This window comes from Abramis brama (assembly GCF_963993115.1).
Source record: "Abramis brama genome assembly, chromosome: 10".
Taxonomy (NCBI): Eukaryota; Metazoa; Chordata; class Actinopteri; order Cypriniformes; family Leuciscidae; genus Abramis; species Abramis brama.
Genome location: NC_139972.1, coordinates 5626884 through 5639458, shown reverse-complemented (window position 1 = coordinate 5639458; position 12575 = coordinate 5626884). Strand labels below are relative to the sequence as shown.

The 12575-nt window shown below is 38.0% G+C and overlaps 1 protein-coding gene across 7 annotated transcripts in view; it reads right to left on the bottom strand.

The window, feature by feature from the left end:
- The window catches only part of gria4a (glutamate receptor, ionotropic, AMPA 4a), a 118389-nt gene that overhangs the window by 71532 nt on the left and 34282 nt on the right, over positions 1 to 12575 (bottom strand). For 6 of the 7 annotated variants that reach the window (XM_084127359.1, XM_084127360.1, XM_084127357.1 and 3 more), the window contains exons 3-4: positions 12152 to 12391; positions 1481 to 1665 (exon numbers count right to left, since the gene is read on the bottom strand). In XM_084127359.1, coding sequence (XP_083983485.1) covers positions 1481 to 1665; positions 12152 to 12391 — 425 coding nt within the window. The remainder of the gene's footprint in view (positions 1 to 1480; positions 1666 to 12151; positions 12392 to 12575) is intronic. The other variant, XM_084127358.1, reaches the window with a different exon arrangement.

Sequence of the window (12575 nt, the reverse complement as noted above, 5' to 3'; positions counted from 1 at the left end):
GGGTTTAAAATGGGCGAAGTTGCTTTAACTTCAGCTCGGGTCGCTGTGATGTGTCAGTTTCAGGTTGTTTGGCAGCAGTCTTGTGCTCTCGTCTCTCTGTCTCTCCGTACATCGTGTTACTGTGAGTTTCACTGCACATGACAGGCAGAGTGTGTGAGGAACAGAGAGAACAGAGGAAATAACAAATCGCAGACGAGAAGGAAAGCGCTGATCGTTCGTCTCGCTCTGTGATCCCTCCAGCTCTCTGTGATTTTGTGTTTTTATGCCTTTCCTTTTAAAGGTGCTGTAAGCGATTTAGTATTCTGGAGTGCAACCCATAAACTGTTCCTGCTACCTGACAGATATTACTGGAATAGGTTTTGTGTGTGTGTGTGTGGCTGTGACAGTCATAGGCTCTGCAAACAGCAACAGATGAGTGTGGGAGGCGGCCTGTGCTTTTATAGCCAATCAGAAAGGCTATCTGCCTGTCAATCATTGTGCACCTTTAGGTTTGTTGACATGACATTAGTTGAGAAGTCTGGTGTGAGTAAGCAAAACAACTCATATGTATGTTTTTTTTAAATATTTTTAATTGTCTAAATATTAAAAAAATGTAAAATATATTTTTTTAAAACATTTAAGAAATTGTAGAACAATTTCAATGTCATTTAGCAAAACGTAAAAAAGTATAAAATTATGTTTTTAAATATTTAATAATATTAGAAATATTTACATATTAATATTTACATTTTTATGCATGTCTAAATGTTTAAAAATCTATAGAATATTACATTTTACAAATTGTACAATCATTTCAGTGTCATCTAGCAAAATGTCTCAAAATGCCACTATCATTTTTTTAAATTATAAATCTGTTTTTAAATATTTAAAAATATTAGAAATATTTATGTTAGAAGTCAATTTTTACACTTTTCACTTTATTTTTTAAATATATTTTTAAATGTGTATATTTAAAAATCTTACATTTTAAAAATATATTAAAGTCAGTTAGCAAAATGGCTCAAAGTGCTTACACTAGATCTATATAGTCATTTTAATATACAATTATTTTAAATCTAAGTATTTAAATAAAAATATTTATGAAAAATATTTTTAATGCATTTTAAATATTGTAGAATAATTTCAAAATCAATATGAAATGGCATTCGCAAATGATTTTATTCCGTATTGTGATGTATTTCCGTGAGAAAAAAAAACATTTTCACACACAAAATAAAAAAATATATATATTAATAATGTAGGGGAACATTTTATTTTATCCATTGTGGGTAGTGAATAGTTTGATAGTGGATAATGTGTCATGGAGGTTGGAAGAATCGAAAAATAAGTGATTACATTTTGTTGAAAGATCATAAAGACAGTTTTTTTAGGAATAACGTGCACAGTTGAATCATTGACATTATGACCGGGAGTGTGTGTACTGTGAAGAAAGTAAATGGGGTGAACATTAATATTGTAATGTTTGTGCTGTGGTCCTCGCCTGCTCTAGAAGGTTCTGGAGTCGCTCTGCCTCGAGGTCGATGACAAACTTCTTCTCCTGTCGCCGGTCCAGGTCTTCCAGAAGCCTCCGGTAACTCGCGTCGTTGAAGTTCTCCACACAGATGGCGCTGACCTGCCAACCGTTCTGACCCGCCTTCTCCATGATGGCCTGCAGGATCGCGTATCCTAGCAAGAACACCACAAAAACACTCATGTGTGTGTGTTCTAATGCCACAGTATATCTTTACCTTAAAGGGGTGGTATAATGCCCTTCTGATGTCCCCAGAGTGTGTATGTGAAGTTTTAGCTCAAATACCCCACAGATATTTTTATATAGCATGTTAAAATTGTCACTTTTTGAGGGTGAGCAAAAACGCAGTTTTTGTGTGTGTCCCTTTAAATGCAAATGAGCTGCTGCTCCCGGCACAGGGGGCGGAGTTTCAACAGCTTGTGTCCTTTTACCTCACACACACATGCACTGAACATCTCAAAAACTTTTAGTCTTTTATGTTCAAACCGGAGTCAGACAATGATGGAGAGACTCAAGAAGAAGTGACAACATGTAGAAGCAACAGGACATTTCTGAATGGTTAGTTGATGAATTTATGAAGCTGATGTGTAGTTATCTTCTAGTCATTGATTAGCATATTCTGTCTTGATAATCTATAAATCGTGTTCAGGGGGCGGGGTTTATGTAAATTCTAGGGTTGGTGATGTCACTAACCCGGGAGGAATGTGGTGTAGTCTCTACCAGCCGTTTGTTGTAGTCCTTAAAAAGCGATTTCTTTAAAAGCAAATATCTCCCTTTGCTTTGAACTTTGAGCGTTGTAACTTTGCAGATGTTGTTTATGCTCAAACAGCAACATTACACACTAACTAAAGTTAGAAAAGTCAAATCATAATCAACCACCCATTAAACATGCGTATAATGCGTATATTCACAGATCTCAGTTATAGATATTGAATTATAACTATTGAATTAAAGATATTGCTTATGTCTCCTAGAAATTTAGACTTTTAGAAGAGATTAACTCAATCATTTCTCATCCATTCTCTCCAAATTCTTCCAAGAGCAAATGATCGGATAATAGTTCTGTACACTTATTGTATGTCGACAGTTGTCTCATTTGAGTCTGTTTTGAATAAAAATGGGAGACAAAGTTGATACTTGAGAGATTTACACTACCGGTCAAAAGTCTGGAATAATTAAGGTTTTTTATATTTATTTGAAAGAAGTCTCTTCTGCTCACCAAGGCTGCATTTATTTGATCAAAAACACAGTAAATAATTTTTTTTCTATTTTTACAATATAAAATAAGTGTTTTCTATGTGATTACATAGTAAAGTATAATTTATTCCTTTGATCAAAGCTGAATTTTCAGCATCATTACTCATTTGATGATCAAGAAACATTTATGATTATTATCAGTGTTGAAAACTTTTATTTTATTTTTCAGGATTTTTTGATGAATAGAAAGTTAAAAAGAACAGCATTTATTTGAAATAGACTCTTTTGTAACATTATAAATGTCTTTACTGCCACTTTTGAATTCACCTTTCCAGTGTGTGTGTGTGTGTGTGTGTGTGTGTGTGTGTGTTTCTACAGGTGTGTGTTTGTGTGTGTGCGCTCTGGCTTCATCTCCTGTCCAAATGTCCCGTGTGTGTTCTGCCTCGGTGTGCCAGTTATGTCGGCCAAGAGCAACAGATGTCCTTTAAATTGGCCCTTAGTCGCACCGCAGGACTTTGGACATCAGGACAAATGCAGTGTCTGAATGTGAGAGCAACAGATATAACACAAACCACAACACACAGACAGACCACAGATGACCATGAGCTCTCTCTCTCACACACACACACACACACACACACACACACACACACACACACACACAAACACAATAATAAGGAAATAGCACCAGCTGTCCTGTCAGTAAACACAGACTGCCAACAGAGACCTGGAGAATCCTCTGTACACAATCCTCAGTCTGTCTGTGTGTGTGTGTGTGTGTGTGTGTGTGGACAGACTCTTCCTCTCACTCCTCATGTTGTATGTGTGTCTGTACACACTATGTGAATTTAGGATACACTTTATATTAAGGTGTCATTGTTACAGTGTAATCATATATTTAAACTGAGTAATATTAAGCAACTAAATGTACTTACTATAGGATTAGGGTTTGGTTGAGGGTTAGTTGCATGTAATTATGCATAATTTACTGTTATTACTATGGTAAGTACATGTAACATATGTAACAAGGACACTCTAAAATAAAGTGTTACCTGAATTTATACAGGCATGCCTAAGCAAATATCACTGATCATCTCTTTACAAGTCCACATATTAAGGTCTGGTTAGATTAGATGGTGAGCGAACAATCAGTTCTCGTGATCAACATGTTGGATTCAGGAGAAATGAGCAGGAATAAAGATCTGAGAGACTTCAGCCCTGTTTACAGCTGGTGTTAAGATGCATTTGGTTAATCGGATCACAAGTAGACGAGAGAGACACCTGGTGTTCTAATCCGTCTCTTTTGTCCACTTTTAACCACTTCTGTCCTGATTTCTTCGAGGGGAGGGTCTATGGGTGGGTAAATATATGTTTTTTTTTTTTAGATCTTTCAATCTAATGGATGAAATAAGCTTATTTACATGTGAACACGACCGAAGATGACAGAGAAACACACTTAGTTTCTGCTCTGACACACACGAGATCAGCCGAACGCTGTGAGTGTGTGTTAGACATCAGGAATGATGAGAGAACATTGAGATTGGTACGTTTTTCCTCTTCAAACCAAACTTGTGTCTCCAGTCGACAGTTTAAACCCGTGTGACTCGAGCTCTCCCCATAATGCTCACGCGTTAGATCAGCAGACGGAGGGAAGACGGTGTTTAGTGGCTGTTTGAACACATTCGATCACATGAGCGTTTACACTACGAAACATCCGGTCGAATGTGTTTTCCACTTCCTCTGGAACAGTGGACAAGCTCAAAACCTTTTAGACCCGTTACACCTGTATTTAGTGTCGTCCACTTGTGATCCGATCAATCAAAATGCTTCTTAACCCTTTATGACCTGCCATTGAACAATTCCGCCAGAGTATATCTTAAGCCGTATTCGGACGGGACTAGTTTAACATGGAGAGGAGGGGTAAAGTAATAATCACCAGAGCTTCTCTGTGATTTTAGTCCAGTCTGAATGTCTCATCTCAGTGATCATCACGGACAATGTCAGGAAAGATAACAGCGACTTTTACCTTCAGTAAAAAGGTCTGGGAAAATGACCTCAGGTGATCCTGATCCCGTGCGGATAGACCCGCTGTCAATATGTACGTAAATATTTCCTGTTTAAAAGTAGTTTTCCGCGTTTTTGCAAGTATGGAGACGCTTGAAAAAGCATCAGTCGCGTTCTAGACGCTGGGACGAGTCTGTGGCAAAACTCAAGTGTTTCACACACACCATTCAGATCAGAGAGAAGATCGACAGCACTTGTTAGAGGCGAAACATCTTTTAGCGTTAGATAAGTGTCTATTACCAACACAATCCAATCTGAAGTTCATTAATACATCGTTCCTCCGGACATAACTGTTTTATATACATAAATATAGGTTATGTGTGTTTGCGCACGTGATATCAGGAAGCAGCGTAACACACACATGAGTGTGACGGCGGTGTGTAAAGCGAGTTACTCTCCCACTTCTGCTGGTTTACTGAGATCTCTGATCCTGTGCGAATTGGCCATTAATATTACAGACGTCCTGTGGTAAAGTTACATCACTCCATCTACCCTCGTAAAGCTAATCCCGTCCGAATAGGGCTTTAGTATTTTTACATGCTGTGCTGTCATTCTTTTGAGCATTTTCATATGCCATACATCAAAACAATCCTTACACCCCCAACTATGCATGTAATTTTCAATAGTAAAGAGATAAATAGCTCAAAAGTGCAATAAACATAAAACACAAATTTAAATCGTTTTTTTTCTTCTACATATTTGAGTAAAATTACATCTATGAGCCATCGGAAGACGTAACTATCAATCACAGATCTATAGAACATGTGCAAAGACGTGCTAAGCATTTGTGTGTTTTAAATGCTCATTAGAGGGAGAAAACAACGCTTGGCTTGATCTGAACGTGTAACGTCTCTGGTTTTGTATGCAAAAAGAATTATTGAGCTAGCCATTTGTTTTCAGTTTCTATCGGCTCTTAAACAGAGACACGGAGCGTCGGTCTTAAAGGGTTGACTGGGTCAGAGTCTCTCTGAAGCTCGAGGCTTGTGTTGCTCCCGGTCAGCAGTGCTGAGAGTTTACCAACAGTGTTCATGAAGAAAAGGCAGTTGTGAGAAACTGGCCAAAGTGTCAAACCATTAGTCTCGCGCAGAACCAAGCGCTGGTCAAACATGTCCATTCCAGATGGCCAGTTTCTCTGCTAAAGTGAGCGTGCCAGAACCGATGGCTTTGTCAGTTACTCTGGGCCTGTCACTGGAGATTTTAGTTTAGCTGTTAACATTTGCAAGCTGAGCGGATTCCAGCACTGTTATAATGTAAATAAAGAGGATTATTATGTATTAAAGGACGTCCACTAACATACACGGGGCTGTAGTGATCCATAGAGAAGATATTGTTCACTTTTTTGTTGTTGCTTTAAATCATTTAAAGACACAGAACAACTGTGTGTCTCAGAGCAACACATAGCAATGTTTGGTTCCTAAATGAATCAGCATTTTTGAGCGATCCATTCATAAATCCATTCCTGAATGAATCAACCGTTTCAATGAATCAGTTGGATGAATGACTCAATGGTCTCTCAAGGTTTTAGTTTTATATTTAAGGCATTTTATTTAAAAAAATGTTTATATATATATATATATATATATATATATATATATATATATATATATATGTCACGATCCACACACAAAGGAACGGGAAAAGGAAAGATCCAAGTGCAGTAAAGATTTATTAGGGTAATCCAAAATCGTAGTCTTCCAGGCAGAGGTCAAAATCCAAATAATCAATCCAAGAAACAAGAACACAAACAGGAAATACAGGGAACGGAAGTGGCGTGATATAAGACAAGGAATCCGTGACAAACACTAGACAGGCAGGGTATATATAACAAGAACTAACAATGAATAACAGGGAACAGCTGAGTGCAATGAACAGTGATTGGTACTGACAAGGATTGTGGGGAATGCAGTTCATGAATGGGATGACACCGTGGAGACGAGGACCTCTAGTGGACACCAGTGATACACAAACAGACACTGTGACAATATATATATATGTGTGTTCAAAATATTATGTTTAAAACATTAGTCACATAGCAGTATTTATGCAATCGTAATACCAGAGTAACAGGGTTCCCACACCTTGGTTAACTTCAAAATCAAGGACTTTCCAGGTCCAATACTCTCAAATTCAAGGACTTAATGTGGGGACACACTTCAAGTGAGAGCAAGGTTACATCGTGTTAACTTGTAAGACACATTGTTACAGTTTTCATGTGTTAAACACAACTTCTTCTTTTTGCATGAATTTTTGGCCATATGTGACCCTGGATCACAAAACCAGTCACATGGAACAATTTTTATTAAATTGAGATTTTACATCACATGAAAGTTGAATAAATAAGCTTTCCATTGATGTGTGGTTTGTTAGGATAGGACAATATTTGGTTGAGATACAACTATTGTAAATCTGGAATCCAGAGCTGGACAGTAACAGAGTACATTTACTTGAGTACAGTACTTAAGTACAATTTTGAGGGATCTGTACTTTACTCGAGTATCATTTTTGGGGAGTACTCATGACTTTACTCAAGTACATTTGAGAGGCAAATATTGTACTCTTTACTCCACTACATTTCTATCCATAACCGTGAGTACCCGTTACTTCTTCTAAAAAAAAACCCTCTCAAATGTGATTGGATTGTGCAGGCGCCACTGATTGGGACAGCCTATCAGCAATCACCTTCAGCTTTCCGCCAAAGTCAACTCCATGGTCAGATTTAGATAAGAGACTAAACCATGGACGAAACAATGGATGAAGACGCAGCAGGTCCATCCCGGAAGCAATATTTTTTTTCCCAGGATGATAGGGGAAGACTCATGAATATTCATTAGGGAAGTCATCCCTGATTGGTCTTAACCCCAGTGACGGGTAGGTTTAGGGGCGGGATTAGGGAGGTCATAAGACCCCCAGTGACGGGTAGGTTTAGGGGCGGGGTTAGGAGTAGGTCATCAGACCAATCAGGGATGACTTCCCTAATGAATATTCATGAGTCTTCCCCTACCATCCTGGGGAAAAAAATATCGCATCCCGGGAATGTGCCAAGCCGTGGCCCCACCTCGCCAGACTATTTCAATTTTCTGAACAAGTTAATGATAGTTTTCGCTTCAAGTGTTTGCTGTGTTTACCAATGTAAGCACTGTGGCAGTAGTAATGCAATATTTAGAAATGTACTCTTGTACTCTTGATACTCAAGTACTTTTAAAAACAAGTACTTTAGTACTTTTACTTAAGTAGACATCTGACTGTAGTACTTTTACTTGTACTTGAGTAAAATTTAGCAAGGGGTATCTGTACTTTTACTCAAGTAATGTAGCTGTGTACTCTGTCCGCCTCTGGTGGAATCATAGGGAACAAAAAAATCAAAACATTGAGAAAATCTCCTTTAAAGTTGTTCATTTATGTTGGCGATTGTGCAGCATTCACTCACACAAATACATGTTTTATATTTACGGTAGGAAATTTACTAAATATCTTCATGGAACATGATCTTTACTTAATATCCTAATGATTTTTGGCATAAAAGAAAAATCGATAATTTTGACCCATACAATGTATTGTTGGCTATTGCCACAGATATACCCGTGCGACTCTTGACCGGTTCTGTGATCTGATATTCTATTTGTCGTATTTCTGTTTTGCATAAAACTGAAGAATATTCGGTACACCCTATACTGTATTCTAAAATGATCTGGTATTAATTTTTGCATGAAACTATGAAACGTTGAGGCACCATCGTAGTAGTTTTGTGCGCGCGTGAACGTCATGACAACGTACAATACAAAGTACCTCACACGGGAAACACTTAACGTAACTTAACGTAAATTCGCGTAACTAACGTAAATCAAGCAAGCTTAGTCTTGCATAGGCCACGAAGTGTTGGCAAAATAAAACATTAGCGGACCGGAGGGAATAATATGGATTTTTTTTCCAGAAAACTTGCACAAAATAAATTCAAGCACATTCAAGGATCCGTGTTTTTGTATGTTTATTTTCCAAAACTTTCCGAACTTTCAGATTCACAAACTTTCAAGGATTTCAAGGACCCGTGGGAACCCTGGAGTAAATTCTGCTTTAGCAGCTTGCAGCTTCTGTGCCACTTCTGCAGTGCAAACATTTATTTTGTTGATGATTTGATTTGTTAATAATATGTAAAAAAAAAAAAAAAAAAATCTGACAATCTGATCTTTTAATGGTAAAAATGCCCCTGGAATCTTTTTAAGGTGGCAAAAGTTAATTTCTGTCACTGCTGTGAACTAACATGAGGAATATGAAAACGTTTCCACGACAGGCCTAAACAACCCGAGATATAAGCAAAAAAAACTAATAATCGTCAAATAATCGTCATCAACAATATCCCATAAAACACACCCCAAAGACATTTCTGCTAATGTCATTGCTGTTTCCTGTACAAATGTAAAAGTGTCTTTTTAATAAGCTTTCCTGTGTTTATCAAGCTACACGACAAACTGTTGTTTGTTGTTTTACATCTAAAGTCTCAGTAAAGTCCTTTTTGTTTAGTTAAATCAGCTGAGAATCAAATGAACAGATTTCTTTTTTCCACAAGCATCCTGACTCCATTTCACCGCTGCCAGTGATGCTAACGTCTCTAGACAAGCCGGACGTTCCCCTGCGATTAACCGTTTCACATGTGTGCTAGCGAGCGATCCGAGGAGACGTTTTAGCGGACGGGGATATTTCCGCAATGCAGATCTGTGGACGGAGCTGTGAGGTCAACGAAAGTGTCTCCGAGCCGGATAAACCGCAGGGAATCAACAAAAAAACAAGCAAAATTGACTGGAAAAACATTATGCTGCGTCGTTCCTCAGATAAAGCAACTCGTGTTGAACGACTAGGGGTCAAATCCAAGCCTCTGCGCTTATTAATCGAGAGAGGAGACGAAGAAAATGAAGATGAGGGAAGATCCATTAGCTTCTCTTTCTCGCCTCAGATCACGGATGACTGAATGACTCTGGTGTCGCTCTGGGCTCGAGGATGAGCAGTTAATGCTCCACTGACCTCAGCGCTGTGGAAGAACAGCAGGAGCGAGATCTCGGGCCTTCAGTGGCCCAGCGCTGGGCTTAAACTGGGCCGGAGAAGAGCCAACTGCAGCCTGGCAAACCATATCAGGAAACTCTCCTTTCCTACAAGGCCTGACACACACACACACAGACTGGTCTAGCCTCGCTCCAGGACTCCCATGATGCCAGAAAAGAGAGTTAGACCGCAGATGTGCAACAAATGTGTGCGCACTTTTAAAAATAAAGCTTCCAAAACATAGAAGAAGCGTTTTCTGGCTCTTTAACCCTTTAGAACCGGCTGTGTCGTCGCAGACACATGCAAGCTGTATTCATTTTACCGTAACTCTTCAACCTTTGCACTATCAAAACCATTCAAATTGCCCCTGACAGTAGACAACATGCGCTTTTTGCTTTTCGGCAATATACGACTTATTGCGGTAATTTCATGCTTTCGTCTGCAAATGACAGCAGCTTTTGAGCAGAAGGAAGGATTTGAACAGAGAGATACGAAGCGCGGCAGGTTAGAGTGTTTTGGATTGCATAAAATAATAAAAGAAACGAACAAATACATGGCGAAAGAAGTGTTAGACAGCAGAAGAGGGGATTAGGATGATTTTTAATGAAACTTGGGAAGCGGATGGCCGTTTCTCTTTCACGTATCTAAGCGTGTAGTGTGTGCATGTGTATGTGTGCGTGCCGCCTATGAATGCGTGCATTTGTATGTGTGTGTGTGTATGAAAAAAAGTGTCCTAAATGAAAACTGTGCCACCCAATGTCACAAAAAAGACTTGTATATATGTATTATAGTTCATTTTTCAACTTTAAAGTGTTAGTTTCTTTCGTTCATGATTTTTTGTGTTTTTTTTTTTCTAAATAAAAATGTTCCCGTTTATAAATTTAATCTCTTTTTTTTTTGTCTATTTAAATTCTATTTACAATTTCTATTCTATTCTGTAATTTGTTGAAAGCTAATCTTTTAAAATAAAAGATAATAAAAATAACCTTCTGTGGAATGGATGTCTTCATGGAACCATCGACGCCAATAAAGAACCTTCATTTTTAATAGTGTATTTGTGAAGGTATAATTGTGTAGATTTAAGCTTTAGTATATTTATATTCATTTGTTTATATGTTTATCAGTCTTATCTTTTATAGATTTATGTTTTCGATATGTACAGTAGCAATCTGGTGTTGATCCCAAAAATATCTAAAAGAAACGTTTGACTAATTTATAGTCAATAAGTCATTGGTGATGAATCAGAGTGACGCTCATTAAATCCTGATGTAACATCAAACAGTCCCTCCAGTTTTCTGTGATTCCACGATCGCCGAATACAGCGCAAAATCAAGAAACCTATGCATTTTTTGCTATCCGGCATAATTCGCCGTTTTAGCTTTAAAATGACTTGGGTAACACTTTATTTTACAGTGTCCTTGTTACACATGTTGCATGTAATCACTGTAGCAGTAACAGTAGTTACAGGCAACTAACCCTAAACCAAAACCAAACCCTATAGTAAGTATGTGTAGTTAATTATTATTACTCAGTTATTAAATGTATAATTACACTGTAATATGGACACCTTAAAATAAAAATGGGTAACACTTTATTTTACAGTGTCCTTGTAACATATGTTACATGTACTTACCATAGTAATAACAGTAAATTATGCATAATTACATGCAACTAACCCTCAACCAAACCCTAATCCTATAGTAAGTGCATGTAGTTAATTAATATTACTCAGTACTTAAATATATAATTACACTGTAACAATAAAATAAAGTGTAACCACACTTTAATTTACAGTCCTGTTTCCCATGTACATACTATGTACTTATTATAGTAGTTACAATAACTGTGTAATAACTAGGTATGAACCCTGAACCTAACCTTAACCTATGTACCTTATAATACAAGTACTTTCTTAGGTAAGTACACCTAAGTACAAGTGCACATACTTTAAAAAAAAGGTAACAATAACAGTAAATTATGCATAATTACATGCAACTAACCCTCAACCAAACCTAATCCTACAGTAAGTACATGTAGTTGCTTAATTTTCCTCAGTACTTAAATATATAACTACACTGTAACAATGACACCTTAAAATAATACTGATACAGATCTGAAATGTGTTCAAAATCTTAATGGTTTTTCTCCCAATATTCAACAGAAGAGAGAATTGAATCGCAGTTTCACAGCATTTGATTGGCTGTTCACTACTGATGTCACACTTTCATATGCATGTGCTCCATAGTTATGCATAAACTCAGGATCAGTGATGAGTTCAGTGCTGACACAAAGCCATAAATTCTACTTTGACATGTTTGATGAGTGTGTGTTTCTGACGCTCTTTACCTCTGTCGGTGTCGTACAGGAACACGAAGCGGCTCCAGTCGTAGTGGTCGAGAAGACTCATTAGCGCCCCCCGGATGGAGGGACGAAGCTGCAGCACGAACTGAGTCTCGCCCTCGGCGGGGAAACTGGGCGTCACCAGAGAGATGTGCAACGCACTGCAGAACGACGTCAACGTGTGGACCGAGCGCTTGTCGTACAGGCCGAAGATCGCGAACACTCCTCGGGAATACTGCGAACAGACTGCGAAGAAAGAGAGGCAGACTGTAAGTGCACAGAGAACATCTCACACAGTGAACAAGTCAGGAGTCAGGATTCAGGCCGCATCATAGCACTGAAACTGCGCTCGTTAAAATCACAAATGATTTACTTTTAGCTTCTGACCAAGGCTGCATCTCAATACTAGTTTTGCTTGATCTTAGTGCTG